General features: G+C 35.1%; 1 protein-coding gene, 1 long non-coding RNA gene and 1 pseudogene across 2 annotated transcripts; 2 read left to right on the plus strand and 1 right to left on the minus strand.

Moving 5' to 3' along the window:
- Positions 1-7230: 7230 nt before the first annotated feature.
- LOC113713653 (uncharacterized) lies at positions 7231-9327 on the minus strand. The gene is made up of 2 exons (XR_003453599.2): positions 8997-9327; positions 7231-7505 (listed from the first exon to the last, which is right to left on the minus strand). It is a non-coding gene; the product is annotated as an uncharacterized lncRNA (long non-coding RNA).
- Positions 9328-16571: 7244 nt separating this feature from the next.
- Positions 16572-19624, plus strand: LOC113714365 (serine carboxypeptidase 1). The gene is made up of 8 exons (XM_027238174.2): positions 16572-16994; positions 17080-17187; positions 17295-17569; positions 17802-18044; positions 18162-18280; positions 18397-18492; positions 18723-18828; positions 19233-19624. The coding sequence occupies exons 1-8, from the start codon at positions 16613-16615 to the stop codon at positions 19374-19376; spliced, it is 1473 nt and encodes a 490-aa protein (XP_027093975.1). The 5' UTR covers positions 16572-16612; the 3' UTR covers positions 19377-19624.
- A 4891-nt stretch (positions 19625-24515) lies between these two features.
- On the plus strand, positions 24516-27960 carry LOC113714982 (serine carboxypeptidase 1-like; annotated as a pseudogene).
- The last annotated feature ends 15 nt before the right edge of the window (positions 27961-27975 follow it).

The raw sequence follows: 27975 nt of genomic DNA on the forward strand, positions 1-27975 counted from the left end.
AAGAATAAGGAAATTCTAGCAATCATTTTTGGCTTCATTCTGATGGCAATATGTTGAATTCTCTCCATAGAGATATTAGAAATGAGTTTATTAAGTTGCTCTAAACATTATTAATTCACGCTTATACTATATGCTTTTGCGGGTTACTGAGTTTAATACTTTCCCTGTTTTTATAGTAATCCACAGAATCAATCTTTAAGTTATTTTAAAGGGTTTTTCTAACGGATGTTTTTAAAAGCACGCGTTAACATAACAAATATTCATCTAACTCACTATATATATACACATAATAACAATTATTATCTTGTCTTATATTTATATACTTTTATTATTTAATTGTACCTGCCCTCTCTTGTATTTATTTACTTTTCTTAATTAATTTTATATTTTTAAAAATATAACACTTAAAATATATCTTAACGGGTGCCCTATGGCACCTATCAGACAAACTGTACTTTAAAATGTTAGAATTACAAAGTGAGCCGGGTTTTTTATTCTCTCTCTCTCTCTTTTAACTATAAGTAACTTTGAGGTTTCTTTTGCCGAAAATAAAAACAACCAGACAAACAAGGAAATTAATCCTGTTTGGATTTTTATTTTTTCGAGTTTTTATAGAAAATTATATAGTAAGAATTTAACGTATATAAAGTAAAAAAGTAATTGAAAATATGTTTACGGAAACGCAAATTTTTTTTTTTTGTAAAAAGCTACAATCCGAACATTGAAAGGCAGGAGAAAGAAATTGAGAAGAGTGGCGTGGGAGTGGCTGAAATCTGAATGCAAAAGCTGCCTAATCACATGACTGCCAATTAAAGTGTTCTGCACTTGAAAAAGAAAATTTGAAGGCTTTTCAGGGCATCCCGCAATGTCCTTACATTACGTTAACTTTAAGTTTTCAGTACCGATTTTGTTGAAGGCAATTCAATAATTTTTCAGCCAATTTTTACGGAGCCAGTCACATGCTGGTCAGGCAAGAATATGTATTTCAATTTTTATACTCCATCCTATGGAAAAATAGTTCAGTTTTGATTTTTTTTTTTTTTTTGGGTCATCTAAAGAATGCTAGAAATCAATTGAGGCCTCACAAAGCATACATCAAGGGTTATGATTAGAAATCCAAAATGCAACGGTCCAATTCTAGGGTGCACGATTATCATTCAAGAATGAGGTAGTTGAGCATATTAAAGTTGAGCACAAAGCCAGAAAAATGGCCTAAATCCCAAAACCAAAAGGTCATTCCCAATCACTTTCACGGCCACACGTAGATTTGACACTCACTCAATTCTTTTAAGTATGTGATTGCCAGAGTAGGTGGTGATTAAGCGATCAAACATGGTCTTCTTATTTAAAGACATTTTGTTTGCTTCCTTGATTTCATATCTCTGGTTTAGTTCAAATTTTATAGATCAATTGTATCATTTGACTTTGAAATCTATATGGATCTTTGTCATGTTTGATGTATTTGCTACCATTAACACAGATATCGGAATGATATTATCATTTTATACCAAAAAAAAAAAGAAGACAATACAGTAAGCCAAAAAGTGATTCGAATATTATTTTTGGCTTAATTTTTCACAAAGTTTTTTTCTTGTAGAGATGAACATAAGTCTTATTATATTTTATTCCTATGATTTATCCTAGTGAAAGAGGGGATGATAAATACACATGGAATTAAAAATTCAGGGGTGGGAAACCATGATGGTGGAGGGTTGAGGGACAGACAGCTGTGATAGTTTAGGATTATGAAATAGACGTCCCACTTACAGCCACGTGAGAATGACTCCGACGACCATAATTAACACAGTACAATTTATAATTAAGGTTTCGTAACCACAACACTTGATGCTTCCTCTTTTTTTTTTAAATTAAAAAAAATCATTTCATTCAATAAATCTGTATTAATGACAGAAACACATCAAATCAAATATGACACATATACGTACAGATATATTAATGAATAGATGCAACACATATATGTCTAATGTTCGTTCATTTAGTATCTAACAATGACGACCACAGAAAAAAAAAAAAAAATCTCAACCCATCTTAGACAATTAGACAGTCGATTACTTGTAAGAAACTAAAGAATTGACATTACGCACTTGCTTCCAGATTTTATTTACATAGACAGTGACTTCAAACGACTCTTTAGAAAAATAAAAATAAAAATCACACTGTCATTATTTTAATAAGAATCAAAAGAATTGTTTAAATTTTTTTTTTTTTTGTATGCTTTTGTTTTAAATCGCTGTTTTAATTTATCATGCAATGAGCGCTTTCCAAGTAATGAATCGGGCAAGAGACAATTGAAAAGGCAAAGGATTTAAAAAATAGATAGTAGATCAAATGTGACGCTTCCGTCTAATTATAGGTCAAAACATCATTATCACCGTGCACGGTAAGGTTTTGTGATTTAGGAACACCCATTAAACTACTGTTATCAATAATGTGCGGATTAAATTACTGTATAGTTGCTTTCTCATTCATCAATCCTTAATTATTGTCCTATCAAAAGTATATGAAACCAAGTAGCCAATAAGTACGGTCTTGTAAATTGTAATTATGGATGGGTCAAGAATAATGCACGTAAACTAATTGGTTTTTCCCAACTTCATCTTTTTGTTATACTCTCAATTTTTTTGATGTCTGATTTAGATTGTGAATTCCGTGCAAGCGAAAAATGTGAAGAGAATGTTCACATTAGTCTTTTTCTTTTTCAAAATTTTAGCACAAATCTAGTTTTTCTCCTTTTTTTTTTTTTCGTTCCTTGATCAATAAGCAGTAGTGTATAATTTTGTTGAATAATAGCTGGAAGATTCTTTTGTTATACTTAAATTGGCTTTTCGCATACAAAAAAAAAAAAAAAAAAAACTTTTTTTTTGAGAGTTGGTAAGAGCTTTTGGTTTGCAGTTTAACCGATTTGATCAGTTCAATTTCAGTTTAAAATTTTAATCATTTTTTATTTATTTTAGTATTAAAAATTTAAATACAATTGAAAATTTCTTTTTCAAAAAATAAAGATTTAGTGAATTCTATTTGACCTTTCTAGTTTTACTTGGTCCAATCGGTTCTTGACCGAGTTTGATGGATTTAATTGAATTTTTGGATTAAAATAGACTGCAAAAATGGTTGGTTTATAGGTTAGGGCAGTCCGATCTGGTTTTTCAAAACATTGGTTGTTAGGATATATATATATATATATATATATATATATATATATATATATATATATATATATATATATATATATTCTTTGAGTTGTTTAATAACTAAGATCATGAATGATTTAATTAAGGATAACACCACTTTGCATTTCCCAAAGTTGTACTACTTTTTCGCTTTACACCTTAAATTTCAATTTCTAATACTTGACACCCTAAATTCTCAATTTCAGAGACGTTACATTCTAAACTCTCAAATTAATTCTATTTATATCCAATCAACAATAAAGTTAGCAAAATTAACAGAACAAAAAATCACAAAAATCAATGACGATGTGCTTAAAGTGGTCAAAAGATTAAAGGGATCACAACTAAAACAAAATAATACCTTGTTGTTTATTTGAACTGTCTTTTTATCTCAGTTAATTTTGTTAACAATAATATATTTGTTATTACATGGAACAAACTTTTGACCAGTTTGTTCTACGCACAATCCCTTTGATCTTTTTGATCATTCCCAACATATTGTCATTAATAACCGGAGAATTTATAATGTAAAGTATCTCAAATTGAGAGTTTAATGTGTAAAGCGTCTAAAATTAAAAATTAAAGTTTAAGATGCAAAATGAAAAAGTTGCACGAGTTGAGAGGTACAATGTGGAATTAGTACTCTGTTTAAGTGCAAACCTGACTTGAAGTAGTGGTCGTACATGGAAATACTAAGCGTTGTGGCACAATGCCTTGAGTAATCGACATTGAACTTGAAGTACAACTGTAGAAGGAAAATAAGTGCTAATGAATTTGTACATACCAATAGTATACCACTATGTTCTTACAGTCATATAGTACTTCAATTCTAGCGACCTTCATTTTCAATGATATCTGTAAAGCCAGCCTCTTTTTTTTTTTTTTTTTTTTTTTTCTTTTTTGTAGTACTATTGGCTATAAGAGACTTAGCAGCTTAGGACCACTAGTAGCACATAAAACGAATTGAGAAGGGTCTAATGTAATTTCGAGTGTGTTTGGATAATAAATTATTTGAGATAATTTTGTGAAAAAATACTGTAACATATTTTTGATGTGATGTAGGTAAAATAAAAAAGTGATTAAAAAATGTGTTGATGATACAAGAAAGTCAATGTATTTAAATAATGTGCATTCCAAACACATCTTGGACTCTAAAGTAACAGTTTATGTGAAAAACAAAACTTGCTTAAACTTGTCATGGTTTAAACAAATAAATTCCGGCTAGTAAATTTTAAGAATTTTAAGCAAACGAGAAATTTACTAGGAATCTCCAACTCCTACTCGACCTACATTTGTACTTAACAAGTAACACCATCGTAGAGATGAGAAGGCCATGTTCGTGTAAAATGGCAAACATGCATCAATGCACAGTGTTTACCGACGCAAAGAAACGGTGGCGTTTCACTTACTTTTACATTCCACCCGACAGAGATGCTTCCCGCGGTGTCCTCCTCTCGACAGACGAAATGTCGATCTCAAGAAAGCCAGCTAAATTTTCCAAGTCAATACTCCTTCCTATCACCACCAATCTGGCTACCATAGTACTACTTTACTATGCTGCTTAATAGAGCCAGGCTACAGTTTTCAATTATTCGAGTTAGATTGATTGATTGATAAATAATGGTTTGCAATTTGCATCACTTTGTCCAAAGTCTGCAGAAATGCAATCTCAACAGTAACAAGGGGAATAAATTAACTCTGAACCCAGCTCAGAGCAAAAGTACACCTCCTGTTGTGGCATCTGATCACCATAAATAAATGAAGGAACACGAACAAATTAAATGCAGATATTTTCTTCTTGGCTCTCTTATAAAAATACTTTAGGAGTCTCCCTTTCTTCATTTTCTCTTCCTTGTTATTTACCAAATGCTTACCGAGTTACCAAACTAACCTAGTGGAAAAGAAGCTTCAATTTACAAGTATGATTTGTTACTCTACTACAACATGGTATAATGCACTTACTTGTTTTCAAAACGATCAATTCCCAATGAGAACAAGGAAAATCTTTCCTTTCCATCTTTCTGTTTATGTCCCGCGGGATACCAACATGGCAAGTAAAATGTCATGGATCAATTACCAAAATAAACAAAACTGATATTTCTCCCATGATTTGACTCGTTCTCTGTTAATGTTTCTTTTCATAGTCCCGATCATGCTCTAAAGTATGATATGCTGTTAACACAATCCAAACACTTTAAACCACTCTAATTGGACAATAATTCTTAGTAGTATTAGATAGTGATCATCAATCAGGTACAAGCGCTTTTCATTTGATTTGATTCCTTAGGAGGCCATTCATTTCTATCCAATTGGAAAAAAGAACATCAGAACCTTTTAGTTCTCAAATCCAATTATTAAAGCTAAAGTGAGGAAAAAAGTTTGTGTGAAGAAACCATCTAAAGGGTCATAGGAACTTTGGCAACTTACCAAAACTAATATGTTGCAGTCGCAATTAAAAAGGATACATAACTATAAATGCCACTACGGCATGATTTACTAGTTCATGCTTTACCATCTACATTTTTTGACATTCTCATGATTGATCAGAAGAATTGGACTAAATTTCGTACAGAGCAATTGGGAGACCAAAGGAAACCAATAATAAATAAAAATTTACAGGATTTTTTTTGGGGAGGGGGGGGGGGGGGTTGGGGGTATTTGACCCTTCACCAAAACCATCACCCGCAATTAAGATTGGATCTTAAATTTCTACTTGTTTGGTCCTATTCTGGAAGGTGTATCATTAGATACAGATAAAGATGATGATGATGATCCTCCCAATTCCAAGAGGACCACGAGGACCATACATACAAACATGAGTGAGTGTTACGGATGCAGGATCAATTGTTGCTGTTAAAGTTTCCTCAATGTGGGGACTCTTCTTTATTTTCTTTCTTTCTTTTTCCTTTCTAGTGCCTGACGAGACTCCTCGCCCCTTTTTTTTGCTCCCTCCCTTTTGATATGGTGAAATTTGTGTCATAGTCATGCTACCCAAATCATTGTACCTCATCCATTTAAAGCTTATTCACTTCTATCAATGTATTTCTTCGTCTTTCAAATCAATTATCTTATCGGCTTATCTCCTTACCGTAGGAAATAGTTTTTAATAATTAGACATACACCACTGAAAACATTTTTGCAGCACAATCTCCCCACGACAATCAAGACTCAAAGAATACTTGGAATCTAATGAGAAACCTTATCACATCTCAGTAACCCCGTCAACCACCCTTTTTTTCTTGGGTAAAATATACTTTAAACCCTGCGATTTAGTAATTTTTCATATAACTTCCTCATAGTTTTAAAAACTATACGTAACCTCCTTATAGTTTAGACTGAAGTGTCAATGTGACAAAAATGATCCTCTATAACGGAATCCTAAAAAAATATCAAGAATATCCTTGTTTAAAAACTAAAATGGTTTATCATATAACTCCCTTATGATTTTCAAAATATATACATAACCCTTCTGTGATTATTTAATAATTTTTAACTTCATAAAATGATACTTTTGACATTTTAATTGATTCCATTATGGAATGCAAATTTCGTGACTTTCACACTTTAGTCCAAATTATGAGAGGGGTTATATATAGTTTTTGAAATCACAAGAAAGTTATGTGAAAAAACGCTAAACCACAGGCGGTAAAGTATATTTTACCCATTTTTTGTTAAAAAAAATTCCTTATTAGCAATTGCATGGTCTAGGTTAGACATTAAAATAGTTTATTCTTTGGATTAATTTTTCTTATATTGATACATAAGTATAACACCAGTAAATTTTAATACATAGCACATATCTATGCAAGAAAGTTTCATCTTTATTCTTAACTAAGTAACTTTCGTGCCCTGTAACTAGGGGTGTTTTGCAAATCGAGCCGCTCGCGATCCGTGCCTTGTAACTAGGGGTGTTTTGCAAATCGAGCCGCTCGCGATCGCGTGACAGTCCCACTTTCCCCTTAGGCGAACCAGAGGGTTCGGCGGGCCGCCTGCCCAGCTCTCGCCGGAACTCAGTCGTTCACTACAGTCCTCAATTAAATTACAAGATATATCTCAAATTTACATCAAATTCTCCAAGAATTACATATCACAAACGAAGCGGAAACTAATCACTTGCACTATCAACTAAAACCTCAGGATATCAAAGCAATACAAGTCGCGAATAAAACAAAGATCCTCCATTCTCATATAAATACAAGTACAAGCACGGTCTCAAATATTACACAAGGTCGAACTAAAACTTCAACGGTACAGTGGATCATCCAACTATTCACACGGAGAACTTTAATACAAACGTTTCCTTCGCCTCGAGCCCTGTGGAGGGGAATAAAATATTTTTGGGGTGAGCTAGAAACTCAGAAGCAGTCATCAAATATATTTCACAGTAATGTATTTCAATGATGCCATGATTCAGAGATCAAATGTACGTCTTTTGCTCTCGTGAGCCAGTGAAATCATAGCACTTGAACACCCAACGCTCAAATAGATCATTTAACATTAACAGTAAGAGGGAGCCCCTTTTTTAGCTCCGGAGCCATTTGCTCCCAGTGAACAGAGGTGGAGACGTTGGTGTTCAGCACAAGACTCCCCAAGAACTCCGTGAAGCCAAATCATATCATGAATTCACATGCAAGCACGCATGATATGCAGTCGAGTACATAATGCAAGAAAACGTTCGAAAGTAACTTTGGAAACAGTTTAGGGTCACTCACCTCCACGGCTCAGAAATTATCCATCATATAACATTGCCTTGTCAAATCCAAGTTTTAGTTCACAAACTCAATGCAAACAAGTCCTTTCAAAGTTCGGACAGCACTTCCCCTTGTCTTTCTTTACTTTTCCAGCCATCAAGGCTTCATTATTTTTCTCATTCAAACCAAAGGTACACACATAACAAGAAGTTCATTCAATAGCCATTCAGCAAGCTCCCAGTAGTACAAGTACAAGTCAAGTTAGGGAAAAGTCCGGAAATGAAAGTTAACCTCAAAATCAGAAAAATAGTTTTTGACATCATTTTGCGGTTTTGGCACCAATGGCACTACGATTATCGGATGAAGGTACAAGATCCACCATTTCGAAGCTAAGAGATAGGGATACAATATTGCAGAAGGTCACTCAGCCCAGTTTCGAGTGTAACTAGGTCAAAAATACAATATACTACACCAGAACCGCAAAAACAGGTTCACAGAACGCATTCTGGTGCAAACATCATAAATCAGACTACCTAAGTCCAAATCCAGAAATTCCAAAGCCATACGAAAGCTAAGAAACAGGGATACAATTCATCAGAAGACCTCAACAACCAATTCCGAAGCATTCCCAACCAAAATAACCCATTACAGAAGCAATTCTCAAATTCGAGTAGAAACAGGGCAGCAAGGGTAATTCCGTCTTTTCACAAGCTACGCTGCTCCGATTGACCTGAAATTTTGTAGGAACCTCTAAAATATCATTCCCTACAACTTTTATGTTTTAACCCAAGGTCAATTCGGCCTCTAACTATGAGCTAAAAAATCGGGCAGAATGTAGGAACATGAACCCTAGTTTTCCAATTTTTCTTCCAAAACAGAAATTTCCAGCAATTAACCACTTTTTCTACCTTCTAGCTTCCTTCAATACCATTTTCATTCATCATACATGACCACATAATCATATTCATATGAAAACAGAAAAATTCCCAATAATTATAAAACGTCACCAATTCAACCAAAATCAAGATATCTTTCACCCAATCACACATTTAATCAACACAACTCATTACTTTGACATTATCAAGACCAAAGGAAGCATTCCCTAGCTACTCACCTTGAAATGCAAGAAAAGGAACAACTTGGCACCTTAATCCTCCAAGCAACTCCACTAATCACCTTAAACTAGCTTAGCAACTCACTTTTGTGGAGAAATTTGGAATTTAACGGGTAGGTTTGCAAGATTCAAGCTAGAAATGAAGGAAAATTGAAGAAACTCTCTCTCTCTTTCTCTCCTCCATGGCCGGCCAACAAGAATGAAATAAGAAGAGATTTTTGGGTCAATTTTGTTATATGGTAAAGGTAAAGTTAAATGGTCAAAGTCAAGAGTGAATAGATGGTGACACTTGTCACCTTTAGGTTTAAAACTTATCTTTTTGTCTCTCTAATACAAATCTCTTAGCACCTTGTAAAATAATCTCACTTAATACAAAACTCCAACAAGTTGTCAAAAATATATTGCATTTACAGCATTTGCGGGTCCCACGTTCATAATACACTTCAAAATTAACGTGGACTAACTTGTATCAAGAAAATGATTTGAAAACTATATTCCCTTATAAAAATGTATAGGAAATTAATATATTGAAGAAAGGCATAAAATTATAGACAAGGAAACAAAATAATGTCTCTAAAATATTTAAAAATTTTTGATTTCTCACACTCATTCTTTCGGGGCGTCACAGGCTCGAATACGAGCAGCCGCTCTCCTCGAATACGAGCTCGACTCGAGCTCGTCAATATCGAGCTCGAGCTCAAAAACATTAAGCTCGTTGGCTCGCGAGCTCAATTATATATATATTTTTTATTTTTTATTTTAATAGTAAAATTACATATATATCCCTAATATTTTATTATTTGTTAAAAAAATTATTGTTTTATTCATTTTTAAAAATAAATAATTATTTTTCATTTTTTAAAAATAAAATAATAATAATTATTTTTTTATTTTTTAAACTCGAGCTCAAGCTTGATATTTTGAGCTCGTCGAGTTCGAGCTCAAGTTCGAGTTTCACAAAATTAACTCGAGCTCGGCTCGATTAGCCAAAAATCGACTGGAGCTCGATTCGTTTGCACCCCTACCTGTAACATGGTCTATGTGATATCAAAAAAAAGAAAGAAAGAAAGAAAGGTCTATGTGAATATTTTGCAAATAAAAGTCACCCTTGGGTGGAAATTTACAGAAACTCCCCACCGCTCCTCTCGTGCACTACATTAGAGGCCTCTCAAGTGGAAATCTGTCCTATTCAAACCAATTGGAGTAATTTCTATAATTTCTAGTGTGTTAACACATTCAACTAATTTGTCGATCACACCATCGATCACACCAAAACTATACCAGTTGATACCAAATGTGTAGAATCCAAAAATTCTAACAAAAATATATGGGAGATATATTTCATAAAATCAATGCATATGGAGAGGTAATTTACATACATAAAAATATGTATGCGAGAAGAGAAATAATATCAACAATAATTTATTAATTACTTCATAAGAACAAAACTCTCAATTTTTCTCAATGCTTCACTCTTCTCAACTAAACATAATAATATAACTCCCTATTTATAGATTAGATGACTTGATAAATAAGTTTTATAACCGTAAGAAATTTTCTAATAAGATACTAATTTCTAAACAATAAAACTAACATAACTTGACTCTAATAGAATTACTAAAATCTTAACTTGACTAAAACTTACTAAATAACAACATAAAATATTTCTAATTTTGATTTTTGATTTAATATGCCAACATTGCCTCCCTAAAATCAAGTTCTCTTTTGGATCAGGTTCACCATCATCATAGAGACATCAGGTTCACCATCGTCACAATCAATAATCTCTCTTGATTTTCGCTGCAATATTCCACGTACTTGGACAGATTTATCTTGTTGCTCAACTTATTTTTTTGCGAAAATAATTTATGCTTCTAGATAGACTGTTTTTGTCACCCAATTTGATGTCAATTTATTGACAATTCATTTTGTGATTTTCATAATCACAATTCAACTGATAGGATTATTCTCCGATCTCTGTTGTAACATCCGCAATCAATCAATCTAACAATTCTCAAACCAATCTTATGGTCCAATCCTCACAAACTAGACACTCCATGACCAACCTTGTGGTCTAACTCGATCAACTAATTTTTTCGCAAAATTTTTGTACTCTAATTCTGACAGCAAAAAATAGTCACAATTAACCCTTATAATCGGGTTAATTCTTCAATGTCTACAGGCACCGCAGCATCAATTTCTTGAACCTAGGGCTCTGATACTAGATTTAGAATCCAAAAAATCAACCCAAAAACTTATTGGAGATATATTTGATAAAATCAATGTATATGGGGGGAGGCAATTCACACACATAAAAATATGTGTGGGAGAAGAGGAATAATATCAACAATAATCTATTAATCACATCATAAGAACAAAGCTCTCAATTCTTCTCAATCTTTCTCAATCCTTCACTCTTCTCAACTAAACATAATAATATGACTCCCTCTTTATAAACTAGATGATTTGATAAACAAGTTTTACAACCATAAGAAATTTTCTAATAAGATACTAATTCCTAAATAATAAAACTAATATAATTTGACTCCAATAGAATTACTAAAATCCTAACTTAACTAAAATTTACTAAATAATAATATAAAATATTTCTAATTTGAGTCTTGATTTAATATGCCAACAAAATGTAGTAATAATTATGCTAACCGATTTAAATTGGATAGATTTCAACTTGTGGACCTTGAATCCTGATCCCTCATGCACCCCTCACATAAAAATTAATTGTAGAGAGGAGGAGAAGAAAAAGAAAAAAAAAAGGTTAAAATGAATCGGGTAAGGTCGAAAGATTTACATTATTGGCTTTCTGTCATATTTGTGGTCCTCCTGTCCTTGGAGGTCCCAGCCTCTTCTTCATGGGTTTCTGGGTCTTGCTTTTCCCAAGCATGAGGCCAACATAGAAAACAAAGCAAATGTCTTTACGTAGCCATAAAAAAAGGGCAAAAGCAACCACATGCCAAAAGGTATGCTCTTTTTACTGAGTGATGACAACCAAAAGCCACTTTCTTTCGCCAGGAACTTGCTTATAAGAGATTATTTCTAAACTGTCTTTATCTGGATCACCCACTGATATCATAATATATAAAAACATTAAAGTGCTAAAATACAGATGCCATCAAGAAAGCCAATTCCTAATTGGTTAACTATAATTATATCTGACTAATGAGATGTAATGATACCTAAACATGTCTTTGAACATCATTGTGCTTCTACATCGAGGGATAGTCAGTCGTGTCCAATTCCATGATTAGTGCAACATGCAATTGTGAGTGTGTTAGTGCACTAAAGGAAGGCAAGAGGGAAAATGAGCAGAAAACCAATAGAACACACAGCTAGCTGTAAGATAACCAGTTATGATTGAATAAACCATTTTCCTGATTTCTTATTGCAGAACACAGAGTCTTTGTCAATGTACATATATATATGGCATGGCATTGTCACGAGGACATCATATTCACTTACTGCACATCAACAGAAATCTTGATGGGTGTAATTTGATCAACTGGCACTTACCACACAAGTGCACAACAAGTTATAAAGCACGAAACCGGTGAGGGGAAAGAAGAGAGCATGAAGAGTCATGCCACTACAAAGAATTGGACCACAACCATAACCTTTCAAGAGAACCCTACAGTTATGATCAACCAAAAGTTCTAGATGGAGAAAAGAAAAAGAAAAATTAAGGCCGGTGTGCATGCATTTATGCTTCCTACCTTTGTCTATTATCAATTAATTACACGTTCAAAATATCCAACACAATAAGCACCTTCAAGAGGGTTGCTTTGAAGAAAATTATAAATAACTAGAACATTTGGAGGTCGATCTTCAAAGAAAGAGTAGAGAACAGAATCCAATCTATTAACTGGAGAAAATAGTAAATGAGACGAGAAGAACACATGGGCAGAGCAAAGCTTCAAACATAACGTACAGACCTGTCACTGTCTGTTAGTATCTTGATATTTTCTTTGCCGCTGTCCAAGAAAGAATGGTCCATGTATCTTGTTAAATGAACGTCTTCCTACAATTTGCAATCAACTACTAGTTGTGTTAAAAATTGTGGAACCTAGTCTTCATTGTAGGAACACCAGCACCACACCAGATTGATGTGCGAAGCTTGTAAACAATGAGGCAATGTATAGAAGTGGGGAAAGGAGTAATTGCTGTGAAGATGCAGATAGCAATGAAGTAGCTAGCATTCTTCATGTATTGGTCTTCTATTTTGCGGAGAAGAAGGTGTAACACTGAGGAACGCCATTTCTTTCTGCTCTTGTTTGATAAACTAGGGAATCAATAATCCAGATATGATGTGAAGAATTATATTGAAATAAGCCTAATAAGCATCAGCAAATCCAAACATGGGGCAATGACATAAAAAGCATATGTGACATTCATTTTGGTATTCAATCAGAAAAACAAAATTTATGGACAAGTCCAACCACGTAAATGGTAATTGTGGAATGTTTAGCTTTGGGAAGGGACATGAATCATCACATAAGAATTTTCCGCACACATTTCTTTGACATGGAATGAAAGAGGTATTGCGTACAGATCTTTGCCTGATTTCAGCACAGGATAGAGATCAAGGTCATGGAACTTGGAGCAGGCCGAGATGATTGGTGGTCCATTTAACAAGATTAAAGTCTCATCTTGATTGTACACAGATAACGGGAAAGAAGGGTTGAAGAGCTTTATTCACAAATCCAAGGCTCCACAAATCGAAAGCCCGCATAATGGGTGATGCCGATCCTTTGCCACCCGTGATGTTTTCAGAGTAAAACTCTGCCCATATCTTGACCGATGGGTACAACAACTCAACCAGCCATGTAAGATTTAAGTCTTCGTACTAGCACTGTGTTCTTCTTCTACTTCATGGTTATTAATTGTATTTCTTTCCTTTTGATCACTAATGTCCAGCGAGCCTCCCTAACAGAAGTTCCCATAAGGAAACAGAGTGAAAGCGCCCTGGAGAATTAAATGATTGTCGGGTTTAAGTCCAGAAAAATTAAAGCTCCTGTCTCACCCTTCCTTCAGGGGACCAAACAATGCTAAAGATAAGACCCAGGGTGGAACTGGCAAGCAGTATCATTCAGTATATGAGAATGATAAGTCCGGGAAGGTTGCGTGAGGCTATTACAATCAGAAGCTAGACATCGAGAGAAAGAGAAGAAAGAAGTTTCCTTGTCTAATCTACTTGGACAAGATCGTGCGTCCTTATTCTAATCAAAACCAGGCCTACCTGGAAAATCAAGCAAAAAGGACCCCGAAACTGAGCAGACACCATGGCACTAAAAAGATCAAGTGATACCCCGGAACTGAATTAAGAAAACGTGATCAAAATTTCCGAACCTGTCGAACTTGATGCCAGGCATCAAGAGAAAGTTAAAGCTGAAACTGCAACAAAAACATAATCAGCAGCTTAGTTCGATATCCCTATTCCCTTCTGTGGGAGCGTATACAAATAAAACCATATTCAATTAATTCCCTTCCTGTCTCCTTCTCCATCAGGACCACGTCCTCAAGCAAGTTGGTGCCTTGTAGCTTTTTGTGTTTGATCAATTCGACAATTATTAGGCCTACATTATACTCAAAAGACAAGCAAAATCGGTGTCTTTTTATTGATCCAAATTGGAATATAATAAGTTCCATTTTTCTGTTCTCACCATTTTTTCAGTTGTCTTGACATGAAATGTCGAAAATGCAGCATACAACCCCCTCGGGCCACCTAGAAGTACATGCCAAATGGAGATCAGCAGACCCAAGAAACTATGCAGTGGCTAACTGGCTAATTACCAAGTACAACCAGCATCTCACAGTAATTGCTAGGTTAAGAGTAAATAGCCTAGGTTCAATGATTTGATCAACGATATGTAGTTGCCAAGAACTTTCGGCCAGCCAAAACCACCTTTTTTTTTTTTCCTTCCTTCTTGAGAGTGTCGCACTTTCCATTCTAGATATCCCAATTTTTTTGTCTTATCGGCCAAAAGACAAAAATATGTTTTATCTTTTTTCTCCCGTTAATACGAAATTTGGAAACAAGATTGGAAAAATAATCACCGACATCAAAACCAATAGCACTATAATTAGCATGGGGATTCTCAAAAGCGATGATAAATTTGGAGCGAAGAGTAGTTATTTTTTGAAAATTAGCAGCTTTGAGTGGAATCCCCTTCTCTAAGCGCAAGAGAAATCATGATCTCCATAATTAAGGTTGGATATCAAAAATTGCAAACGTGAGCTACTCTAAACTGCAAATTTTGCCGTTAATCGCTTAGCTAATGCCGGAAAAGAGAGCCCGTTTGCCAATTAAGACATTTGCACTAGTATCATGTTATATTAAAGAGTTAATAAACAGCCCATCTTGGATAAATCCTAGTACAAAGCCTATGCTAAGCCACATAAGTACTAAGAAGAATGTTGAGAGCCCATCTTAAATCTATTATTTTGGAATATTATTATTTTCAGTCTTTTTTTTTTATAGGTGCACTCTATAATAAAAAGTTGGAGAACAGAATAAAGCGTATTCCTTCCGGAAATTAGGACATAGTGGCAAAGGAGATCAATATTTTAACAAGTGAGTATACAATAAAATTGCATGATCAGAGGAATTTGGATAATAAAAGTGGTTCTCTCACGAAGTTGTGCGAAAGATGATGATCACGACGCTTAATTCCTCTTAAGGAAAGGGATCATTGATCAAACCCTCGCCTGCAAGAAAGAATCAAATCATGCGGTGGATCTATTTATTGGACAGAATGCAGATTATTCGCCGGCAGACGGCGGGAAATTAATTCATTGAATTTTCAGTATTTTTTTGGTCTCTCTAGAGAGACTCCAGGCCTTGAAACAAAAGCTGAGGGGTTGACAAATGGGTGGCAATTGTGTTATTAATGCATTGTTAAGTTTTTGTTTTGTGTCTTTCATCGGTCTTCCATTATGATTTCGATTAACTTTTTATACATTAATATTTACACTAACAGTTACGATGCATGTCGAATGATTTGAATTTTAAATTTGAATTCATATTATGTACCAATTACCGAAACCCACTAAGTAAACAACAGTGTATGAAAAACTTATCCAAATAAAATAACCATTCTGGGAAATAGCAAAGTGAATACAGTACAAATGAATATGATTTGTGGATTCTTATTTCTGGAGCAGTCCAAGTACAGAATTCAAGCACGGTGTATTTCTCCACCATTAGTTGTGCGAATCTTTCAAATATCCGGATCACCATGGCGGCATTGGGTTGTTGCACGTATTCTGAATTTGGGTCATCGTTGAATTGTTTGGCGGATCATTTGTTGCACCTATTCTGGATATGGATATGTGTGAAGTAGTCGATAAATGCAATTTTTGAATCGAAAAGAATCACTCTTTGCAAAGCTGGAATTAAACATAAGTCGACAAACCTGGATTTGGGTCATTGATCTGTCCGCCAAATCAGAGCCACACGTAAGTCGGCAAAACTGGCAGATACGAAATTTGGACAATGAAGAGGATTGACATTGATTGATTAAGTCCTGTGGCGGACTATATATACTGAACATCTCAACAGAATGAATCGTCCCCCCTGATCATTGATATACAGAACTCAAAAGATGGAGAAGCTACAACTTAGCTTGAAACTCCTGTTTTTGGTAGTTTCTCTTCTGTGCCATGATGGTAAAGCTTCTATATCATCAATTGGTGGGCTCAAAATGGAGGAATTGTTGCAAGAAAAGCCCTCTCAGAACTTCACTTCCACGAAATTTGGATCAGATACGTCTTTCAGCCTTTCATCAGCGTATCTTTGCTCCCAAAGTGGGCGCAAAGAAAATGACAAGATTCAAAGGCTGCCTGGACAGCCTGACGGAGTAGACTTCAACCAATATTCAGGATATGTTACTGTTGATCCCAATTCAGGACGAGCTTTGTTTTACTATTTTGTCGAATCACCGAGAAACTCTTCATCTAATCCACTTGTCCTGTGGCTCAATGGAGGTACTGTTGCTAAATGTTGCCAGTTTAACTTTGTTTCTTACGAAATTTAGTTTATCAAGTGCTAGGCATTCCAAGCTCTTTGCAGGTCCCGGTTGTTCTTCTCTTGGAGCCGGAGCATTGACGGAACTTGGGCCATTTAGAGTTGAAAAAGGTGGCAAGACTCTCTACAGAAATCAATATGCGTGGAATGCAGGTCATTGGATTCTAGATTATTTTCAGTCTTCCCTCCATGTATAATATGATAATACACATAACAGAGATGAAGAATCTAACCAAAGTTGGACTTTAATTCTTTCTCAGAGGCCAATATCATATTCTTGGAGTCTCCAGCTGGTGTTGGATTTTCATATACAAATACAACATCAGATTATGATTTCACTGGGGACGAAAGAACTGCAGTGGATACGTATACGTTTCTAGTCAATTGGCTTGAGAGGTTCCCCGAGTACAAGACTAGGGACTTTTTTATTGCAGGAGAAAGCTATGCTGGCCATTATGTACCTCAGCTAGCTCAAGTGATACTACACGCAAACACTAATACGAACCATACTAAAATCAATCTAAAAGGAATCGCTGTAAGTGATAAAGTTAAAATTGACATGCCTGTTAGTTTTTGTTTTTTATTTTTTCAGCAGAGATGGGTGAGATTTAAGAAGTAAGAAGGACACAGGAGATTAGAATCCAAAATCACTAAATTCTGGAGTTTCAATCTTAACCGTTAGACTAATGCTTCACTGGCACATGCCTATTAGTTGCAAGGATTGAAGTTGCATACTAAAATTTAATATGGACAAATCATAATTGCAGGTTGGCAATGGGTTGATTGACTACGAATCCTACAGTAGGGGATGGTTAGACTATTATTGGACTCATGCCCTTATATCAGACGAAATATATATTGGACATAAATCCAACTGCAATTTCTCGTCTCCTGCTCCTCCATCTGATATATGTCGCCAATATCAAGACCAAGTCATAAATGCCACTAAGGACATATACCCTTACGACATTTTTGCGCCCTTGTGCAATTCCACCTCTTCATCCACTCTGGCAAGTATTTATCAATTCTTTATCTTTTCTAAATGTGCAAACGTTGTTGATCAAATCTATGGTTTCTTATTTCCCTTTTATTTTTTTTCCTGATAATTGGCCTTGAAATATTGACAGATCTCAGTCTTTGATCCCTGCTCGCTGGATTATGCTTTCGACTACTTAAACAACCCCGCAGTTCAGATTGCTCTTCATGTGGATGCTGCCACTTTTCCTTATCCCTGGGAACTGTGCAAGTATATCACTGTTACTCTTGAAGAAGAAATGGTCATAAATTGTGCTTTTAAGTTTTAAAGGTTTGAGCCACCAAGTATATTCACCAATGTTCTTCTTTTTTGGGCTGTGGAAATAGTCTTACCATGAATGGTAGCTGGAAAGACCGACGTTTGCCTATACTACCAATTATCACTGAGTTGATGGAATCCGGAATTCCAGTTTGGATTTACAGGTAAGTCGTTAGAGATAAACAATGGCCAATCTTTAGACTGAATTTTGTCAAATAAACTCTGAAAATTGAAAATAAAGAGTCCTGTCAACGAAACGAAAACCAAATTCTCCTACAATTCAACATCTTCAAATATTGTATAATTTAACAGGATTTAAGCATTAAATAAGACTGAATCTGAATAAAGAAATTGTCAGAAGTGAACTTAACAAAGTCAGATGATTAATTTGCAGTGGTGACACGGATGGTGCAGTGCCAGTAACGTCCTCAAGGTATGCCATCAATAAACTTGGGATATCTGTGAAAACTCCCTGGTATCCTTGGTACCTCCAGAATGAGGTAAGTGTCATATATTTCTTTTTTGATCGGCTTATTTGTTGTATAACGTATTATTTTAGAATGAGAGCCTTAAACACTTGAACATTACACGCAAACAATATCTCTGGAGTTTGTTAGTCCAATGAAGTGGCAAAAATGAACTTCTACAAGTAAAACTTGTTTCAAGAACTTACTTTGTCTAATTATTCAAGCATGTGTTAAACAAAAAAGCAAGCTCTTCATTATAATGGATTGTAGTAAGATGAATTATCTAGAGCTTCCTTTATATTTTGTGTGGAATAGAAGACTTAGTGGTATAAAAATTTTTGAGAAGTTTTATCTATTAAATTATGCTTAACATTTCGCATAATACTTGCCCATCAAGAATTATGGACTTGTCTGAGATATCAATGCTGGGTTTGCAGGTTGGCGGATATGTGGTTGAGTATGAAAACTTGATGTTCGTTACCATAAGAGGATCTGGACATTTTGTTCCTAGTTACCAGCCAGCAAGAGCCCTTGCACTCTTCTCTTCATTCATAAACCAAAAACTTCTCCCATCCAAATAGACTAAAAAAAGGGGATGCTTTAGGATGACCGAAAGAAAATGCGGATAACACATATTCTTGGCATATATGTCAAACTACTCGTCTCGCCTTCTTGTTCATTAGCCAAAAAAATTAGTATGAGACCTGACAAATTAAATTTTGTTCGACTGTCTTGTTAGTTGAATGCAAAATCTGTCATCCAAATTACTATTTCGTGTTTAAATGAAAAGAGCACATGTCTCGACACCATCTTAAGATGATAATTCTAAGTACAGTATTCATGTGTTTTGCATTTTCAAATGAAAAAATCGTCCAAAACATCCCTTGCATTTTGTTAAATGAATTTCTTGGTCATTTACTTTTAAAATATTAATTTTATGTCCCTTATAAATTCAAATTTAAGTTAGTAAATTTTGGTCCCAATTTAACTACTTTTGAATCTTAAATTACCAAGTGACTCACATGCAATCATTTTTTATATACATCAAGTCAAATTCCATATCTTTAGTGGCAAAAATGAATATAAATTGGGTCATATTCCAATTTTTTAGGGAAAGAATGCACATAATTTGGGTCAGATTATACCTTTTTAGAAACAAATAAAATGAATATAGATTGGATCATTTGTATAACTACAAATAGGATCTAACTTTTTTTATCGAAATGGTCGAAAACATAAGTTGGGACTAAAAATTATCGACTGGAATTCGTAATAGATATAAAATTAGCATTTTAAAAGTGAATGACAAAAAAATTCATTTGACGAAATGTGAATGATGTTTTGAACGATTTTTTTTTTTTTCAAATATATTGCAATAAGATCTAACCAACTAAAACAACTTTAGATACAAAAAAACGAGTATTTGTGGTGATTATGGGGCAATTGCATGAATTTTCAAGAAATAAGTTGATTATAATGGTAATAGTTTTACAACAAAGGAGTTCTTTAAGTGTGAAATTGAGAAATGGGGTGGAATGGGTTAAGTGGTTCGAGAGGAGAATATGTAAGTGAGAGGCATTTGATTCGAGTCCTCCCATTCACAATAAAAAAGTGTCTGAAGTTGAAAATGAGAAAATTAAAAAGGAAAGAAAAAGAAAGGAATATGCTCAATAGGAAAAGCTGTGGAAGTGATCATGTGGAATAAATACACATTTTGTGTGTTTTAATCTCCATTAGTACACATTTTATTGGACAAAATTGAGTTATCACAACCAGGGATGTAATCGAGTCAAGTCAAACTCGAGTATTGCTATACTCGAACTCGACTCGACTCATATATACCTAGGCTCGAGCTCGACTCGACCTCGACCGAATACAAAAAATCGATACTCGAAACTTGACTCGAGGAACTCGCTTTAAACTCGAGACTCGACTCGATAAGGCTCGACCTTTAGTCAAGCCTTATCAAGTCGAGGCTAATCAAGCTTTTTGACACACTTTCGTCTTTTCTTCCCTTTTTTAGACATTTTTTCTTTTTAGGTCTTTTTACAATTATGTTATTACTTTTTTGCCATTATGAAATTTTATTATAAAGAGTAGTTTATTGTAAATTCCGTAAAACTTATACCCATAATGGTCATTTTATAATTATAATACATATATATTATTTAAATACCCCCGACTCGACGAGTAGCTCGACAAGTCTTGAGCCTCAAAATATTAGCTCGAAACTCGACTCGAATGACAATCGAGTAGCTCGAGACTTGGCTCGAACTTGGTCAACCCAAGTTCAAGCCAAGCCGTTGACCGAGCTACTCGCGAGCTACTCGATTATGACTCGGCTCGCGTACATCCCTAATCACAACTTGTAAAAACTTTGTTCATAGTTTTCCACTTGTGTATGCATGGTTTCTTATCCTGGCCAACGATCCTTGAGGTCACAAAAGAATCGAAAACCTCCGACACGTTAGAGACCTTTGGTATGCATAAAACGATCATAATCCCTTGTCCTGTTGTCATTACTCCGAATCAAATCAAACTAAAAAATCGTACACTAGACAAGTATAGACTCCATAAGTTACAAGCACAGCAGAATTGCATGCACATTCTATAAAATTGTATTTTCTCGACGTGTTTTTTCCTAAATTGAAATTGTTAAAAACACCTAATGAAGATCCAGATGGAGACCGCGAGTACGTACCTGTAGAAAGCAACAAGCGAGTGCATGCTCAAAAATTTTGGTTTACCTTGGCAAATTAACAAACATGTTGGTGAAATTTTTAATGGATGGACTTTCAGCTTGAACAAATTCTGAAGGGGGAAAGGAAAAAAAAAAAACATATACTCCATATAAGAATATCATGACGAATATCAAATTGCAGTCCTTCCATGCACTATAAATCAGAGCATTTCGAAAATGAACTTCCAAAGTCCCCACAGGATTCATCTTCCAAAATCCTAACTTCTCATGTGGTTTAATGGAGATAATACGCATGTCTTGGTGATATAAAGTTTTTCATTTCTCTTTGGTCTTTGACCATGTAAAACCTTTTTTCACTTGATCATGATTTATTCAAATCTCATTTTATTTTATAATAAGGAAAAATTGCAATTTTGATCCCCAATATTTGGCCTATGTGCCGAATTGATATCTAATATTTTGATCAAAACAAATTTAGCCCCCAAAGTTTGTGATTTTAGGCAAATTTAGGATAACTAACAGAAATGGAATAATGACTAACGGTCAACATCAAATTATCATTAGTAAATAACTTTGACTTTGTACCAATCTTTTGATTTTGAATATTAAGTATTTTAGCCTGAATTAAGAGACGTTTGAGCAAAACTATATTCACTACAATTCTTGCTTTTTTGGACTGTGGAAAATTGTCTTATCGTGAATCATAGATGGAAAGACAGAGTGTTGCTTGAAAGGCCAATTATCACTGAGTTGATGGAATCTAGAATTCAAGTTTGGATTTACAATTATGTCAGGCATTACAAATGTACAATGGCCAAATCTTTAGATCAAAAATTTGCAATCAATCTGTGAACATTGGAAAGAATGAGTCCTAACAACAAAAGGAAAATCAATTTACTCCTGCAATTCAACTCTTTCGGGTACAGCTTTTTTCCCCTCCTTCCACCCGCTCTTTACCTAACGTTTTCCACCAAGTCGTAAAATATTGTGGGAACACCAATTTCAAGCTTACAATATGGTTTTTACAACTTATTTTGATTTTTTTGCATATCAAGAAATAGGACATTTCACCTAGCTGAGACCTAAAATTATTACTGAGAATCCTACCACTACAAAAGATATGAAGACAATTTTGAAAATAAAAACCCTAAATGCATTTTAAAAAGTAATTTGTTTCTGTTTGTCATTTTCATCTTGTCTATTGTTTTATGAGCAAATTACTCAGCTGCCTACTAAACTTTTGTAATAGAATGGTTTTGTTCATTCAATTTTTAAAAGTATGAAATTATCCACTCAACTCTCAAACGTATATAATTTAGGTCATTTCGTCTGTTTTCATCATCAGGTCTGCCTCTCGGTGATGTCTCATGATTCATACAAATCCTTAGATGTGGTAGAATTAACGGTGAAAATACATAGAATTGCCTAAAGTATACACGTCTCGGAGTTGTGTGAATAACTTCATACTTATAAAGATTGAGTGGCTACAATTATACCATTCAAAAATTTAGTGGGTAATCAGGTAATTAACTTGCTTTTGTTTTATTGTTCTGGCAAAACAATACTTGAAGTCACAAAAGATACAGAATCTCCAAGACGAAACAGATCCTTTGGGATGCCTACGAATTTGCAAATTCCTTGTCATGTAGTCAGTATTCCGAATCAACCAAACTGAAACGTGCAAATAGACAAAAGCATCCGTTGCGAATAAAAAACATTTGCATGCACATTTAAGGAATTGTAATATCTGGCCGTGTTTGCTTAAATTGTATTAGTTGCTTAAAACACCTAATCGAGACTGTGCGCCGGAGTATTTGAAGATAAGTTACTACACCTTCCACCATATTTCTTTTTTTTTTTTTTCCATGTCCCAATATAAGACTCACCATTTTAAAATTCATACAGAATATTAGTTGCTTTTTAATTTTATCATTTCAAAAATCAACCTTTTCAAATTTGGATGCACATTTAATCACCAACTGAATGGTTTTTATAAAAATGCTATAGATGTAATTTCATTCAATGCACACATCCAGACATCAACGATTAAATGTCCCCTTAAAATGATGAATTTCCAAAAAAAAAAAAAGTATAATATTGAGACGGAAGGAATCCTTTGTTGAATATATATATCAAGGAAAGCAGTAACAAGTTAAGATTATAGTGCATGCATGCTGACGTGCTCTACAGATGTGGTTTAACCGGGCAAAGCTAACATGTCAGCCAAAAAGATAATTGACGGACTTTTGGTTTGAACAAACTCTGACGGCCTAAAAAGAAACAAACGAGTTTATAAGCATATCTTGGTGAATAGATGAAGCAAAATGGCATCAAATTGCCGACCTTCAAAGGACTATAAATCAGATCATTTCAAAAGTAGGCTTCAGTGCACTTTCAATTCCTCGGTTACAGGAGAGTAGTAGCTTAGGGTCATAATGGCCAATATCCTACTAATCTTGTCAATCCTATTCGTGGTGATATCCCGTCAGTGTTACGGGAGTCAAGGTTTTCAACCATTTTCTAAATTCCTGACAGAGAAATCGTTCAAAAGTGCGTTTCACGCTGATTCTTTTAAGGGAGAATTGCACCAGTTGTCCCTCACATATCTCTGATGTGAAAATTTAGTCCCTTAGAACGAAAATGATTAGTTTTAGTCCCTAACAAACAAAAAATGATCACATTTAATCCATTTTCACTTTTCCGAGTAGATTTTGACCGGAACTTACTGAGCCCACATGACGTGTCCAATTTTTAAAGGGTAAAAATGAAAAATCAACTTGATCTGAAATTTGAGGGACTAATGGTGCACATCTTTAGTTAAATATTCATCAAAATACACAAAAACTATTCCACCATTACTTGAAAGTCTCTAATTCATCTCAACCCAAAATGAACCATAATTGCAAGCTCCTCTTAGTTGATTGAAAATCTTTCAAAGGAAATTCGTGATTAAAGACAAGAAAATAACAAGCAAATGTGCTATAAAAGATGAATGCAAAAAGAAAAATGAAAAATGAAAATGTGCTTCCTCGCCCAAAACATTCTAGCAAGTCTGTCTGGAGTTCCTGGTCAAAATCAAGATGGAAAAAATCCCACAGGCCTAAAGTTGAGAGCAAACTTTGGTGGATTGCAGTATCTAAAGACTGCACTTTTTTGGGTGAAAATGGGATGGGGTTGAAATGCTTTGTCAAAGTTTCCATCTTTTTCTTGTTACAGTGACACGCCATTGGACTCTTTCCCTTCTTTCGTGAAGAAACTATGCCGCTTTCAAGCTAGGATTGTTGAACAGGACAATGGTGAGATGAGAAAAAGTTTTAGGAGATGAAGGCATGGATTGTATGGGATGTGTCTTTGAGAAACTCTTTCGATCAAAGGCAGTGAGATTTTGTGACAGAAGTGTGATGTCTAAAGTCTAAACAAGGCTTTTGATGGGGCTCAAGATTCTGCTCATGGTCGTTGATGATTGGGGCAAAGAAGAAACTAGCTTTTTATGATTTTTAAGGACTTCTCTTTGGTGTTTGAGTTTCTTGGGTTTTCGGAGACTTCGGCTCTTAAGAGGCAAATGCAGAGCTTTCCCCAGTGCTCCACGGCTTCAGACATTTCATTTAGGCATTTTACAAACACTTGCAATGCTGACCGACAATGGTGCTGTCATGATCTACAACAAGTGCAATTACTGAAGCCAAGAAGAACCCATTCTCCATCAAAGTCAGGATGCATCAAAAGCTGGAAGGTGGAGAAATTGTGGAAGTTGCATCCGTCGATCACGCCAAGGTCACCAAGTCTGTCTGCGTTTGTTGCATCATTATCTCTGAACCCAACATATTTGGCATTTCAATCAGCAATTTCCTTCAGATGAATTTCAATCAGCTGCTGCGAGTTTGCAATTAGGGTTGTTTTGGTTTGAGATGAATTGTTAGTAATGGTGGGTTAGTTATATAATTTTTAATGAATGTTTAATTAAAGCTCTGCACTATTAGTCTCCTCACATTTTCTAGTTAGGTGGTTTGCCATTTTTACCCTTTAAAAATTATGCACATCATGTGGGTCCAGTAAGTTCCGGTCAAAATCTACTCAGAAAAGTAAAAATGGACCAAAAGTGATCATTTTTTGTTTGTCAGGTACTAAAACTAATCATTTTCGTTCTAAGGGACTAAATTTTCACATCAGCGATATGTGAGGGACGATTGGTCTCATTCTCCCTTCTTTTAATGCATTGAGTCTAAGATCTGAATCTGATGCATCTGCCAAGGCTTTTGCTGTGCATGTTAGCCCCCAAGATGGACTCAAAGAGAGAGACAAAATTGACAGATTACCCGGGCAACCTGATGGAGTAGACTTCAACCAGTTTTCAGGCTATGTTAAAGTAGACTCTGGAAGAACTTTGTATTATTATTTCGTTGAATCCCCACAGGATTCATCTTCCAAACCCCTTCTCATGTGGTTTGCCGGAGGTAATGTCCCTTGACATGGTCTGTTACTTCGCTTTTGGTCTTCAACGTTACATAACCAATGTTGATCACTTGTTCATTTGTTCAGAATTCGTTTGTTTAAAATTCCATTATCAACTTTAATTATTTACATGTTGTTCTTGAACATGCAGTGCCTGGTTGTTCTTCCTTTGGTGTTGGAGCATGGACGGAAATTGGGCCATTTAGGGTCAACAAAGATGGCAAAACTCTGTACCGTAACCCATATGCCTGGAATAGTGGTAAGTGCTAATTCGAACGTAGTCGCATGATATGAACCTTTCATATGTAGGTTAGTTACTGCAGAATAGTGACCAAAAGTTTGCATTTGAATACTCGTCCCAGAGGCCAATCTCATCTTTGTTGAGGCACCAGCTGGTGTTGGATTTTCATACTCAAACACGAGTGCATATTATGAACGTATTGGCGACACCCTCACTGCATACGATACATATACCTTCTTAGTCAACTGGCTCGAGAGGTTTCCAGAACACAAGAATAGAGACCTTTTTCTTGCAGGAGAAAGGTATGCAGGCCATTATGCTACGCAACTTGCTCAGCTGATACTCCGTCAAAATAACTACTCAAATCAGATTACTGCGATCAACTTAAAGGGAATTGCAGTAAGGAGTGATTTGACAAGTTTGTCAATTTTAGTGTACTATAATAAAACTAGATATCAATCTTACTCTTTTTTTTTTTCAAATGATAACTCATGTTTCAGCTCGGAAATTCGTACATTGACTATGAATCAAGTTTCTACGGATCATTAGACTATGCGTGGACACATGCCCTCATATCAGATGAGATATATAACGGAGTGAATTCCAATTGCAATTTATCTTTAGTCATTCAATCTGATAACTGCTCTGAATATCTGAACCTAAGTAACAATGTCACTGAAGGCATCAATCCTTATGATATCTATGCATCCTTGTGCAATTCTACACCTGGAGCGGCTCCGGTACGTACGTATAAAGTGATACATTCTCTTCGATCAGTCTCTTTTCGAGTGTGCCAAAAACTAATCTAATTTTCTTTTTTAATCACTGGCTAATTAAATGATGACAGTATTCATATGTTGGCCCGTGCTCCACCGACTATGTCTCGGATTACATGGAAAATCCTGAAGTTCAGATTGCTCTTCATGCAAATATTTCCACCGTTCCTTATCCGTGGAAAATTTGCAAGTAATGCTACTATTTGTACTAATTGGTATAATATATTAGATTGCTAAATTTAGTACTTCAAACTTGGAGCAAGATTTTCCAAGTATTTGACTAGCATTAAATTGTCCCTTGGATCGTATGTTGTCCTCTGGTATGTCTCGGAAATTAGTGATTTGAAGAATTGGACCGATGCTCCTAGGACAGTGTTGCCAATCATCACTGAGTTGATGCAAAGTGGAATTCAAGTTTGAATTTACAGGCAAGTCATTCCAGACCAAATATGCTTTTGATCAGTACTGACATTTGATGGACGGATTACTCCTGACACAACAACAGCAAAAGCATAACAAAATAGTAGTATTCCTTACCTTTTGCAAATTTAATACCTGATTAAGAGTTTTCAAATGATGTACAGCGGGGACACTGATAGTGCTATTCCTGTAACATCTGCCAAATATGCTGTTAGTAAGCTGAAGTTATCGGTGAAAACTACATGGTACCCATGGTACCTTCAAAATGAGGTAATTCTTCTAATCGCGTTTGCATTTCTTATAGCATCTGCTACATTTCCTCTTAAAACAAGCGGATATATACATACATATGGTTGCTTGGGCAGGTCGGAGGCTACGTTGTTGAATACCAGAACTTGACATTCGTTACCGTCAGAGGGGCCGGACTTTTTGTTCCCGACCATCAACCAGCGAGAGCCCTCGCTCTCTTCACTTCATTCATCAATGCACAGTTGCCCCCTTCCACCTGGACTTTTATTCGGGATGATGCTTCCGCCACTGTACAAGAAAGAAACTCATGCGAGCTGTCGCTTTGAATCAATGTCATCTTT

The sequence above is a fragment of the Coffea arabica genome, chromosome 10c (assembly GCF_036785885.1).
Source record: "Coffea arabica cultivar ET-39 chromosome 10c, Coffea Arabica ET-39 HiFi, whole genome shotgun sequence".
Lineage (NCBI taxonomy): Eukaryota > Viridiplantae > Streptophyta > Magnoliopsida > Gentianales > Rubiaceae > Coffea > Coffea arabica.

Bases quoted from the DNA above. Each gene is read 5' to 3' on its own strand.
- LOC113714365 (XM_027238174.2), top strand. From the start codon at position 16,613: ATGGAGAAGCTACAACTTAGCTTGAAACTCCTGTTTTTGGTAGTTTCT. The intron at 18,493-18,722 runs GTAAGTCGTTAG...ATTAATTTGCAG, and splicing joins ATTCCAGTTTGGATTTACAG to TGGTGACACGGATGGTGCAG. The intron at 18,829-19,232 runs GTAAGTGTCATA...CTGGGTTTGCAG, and splicing joins CTTGGTACCTCCAGAATGAG to GTTGGCGGATATGTGGTTGA.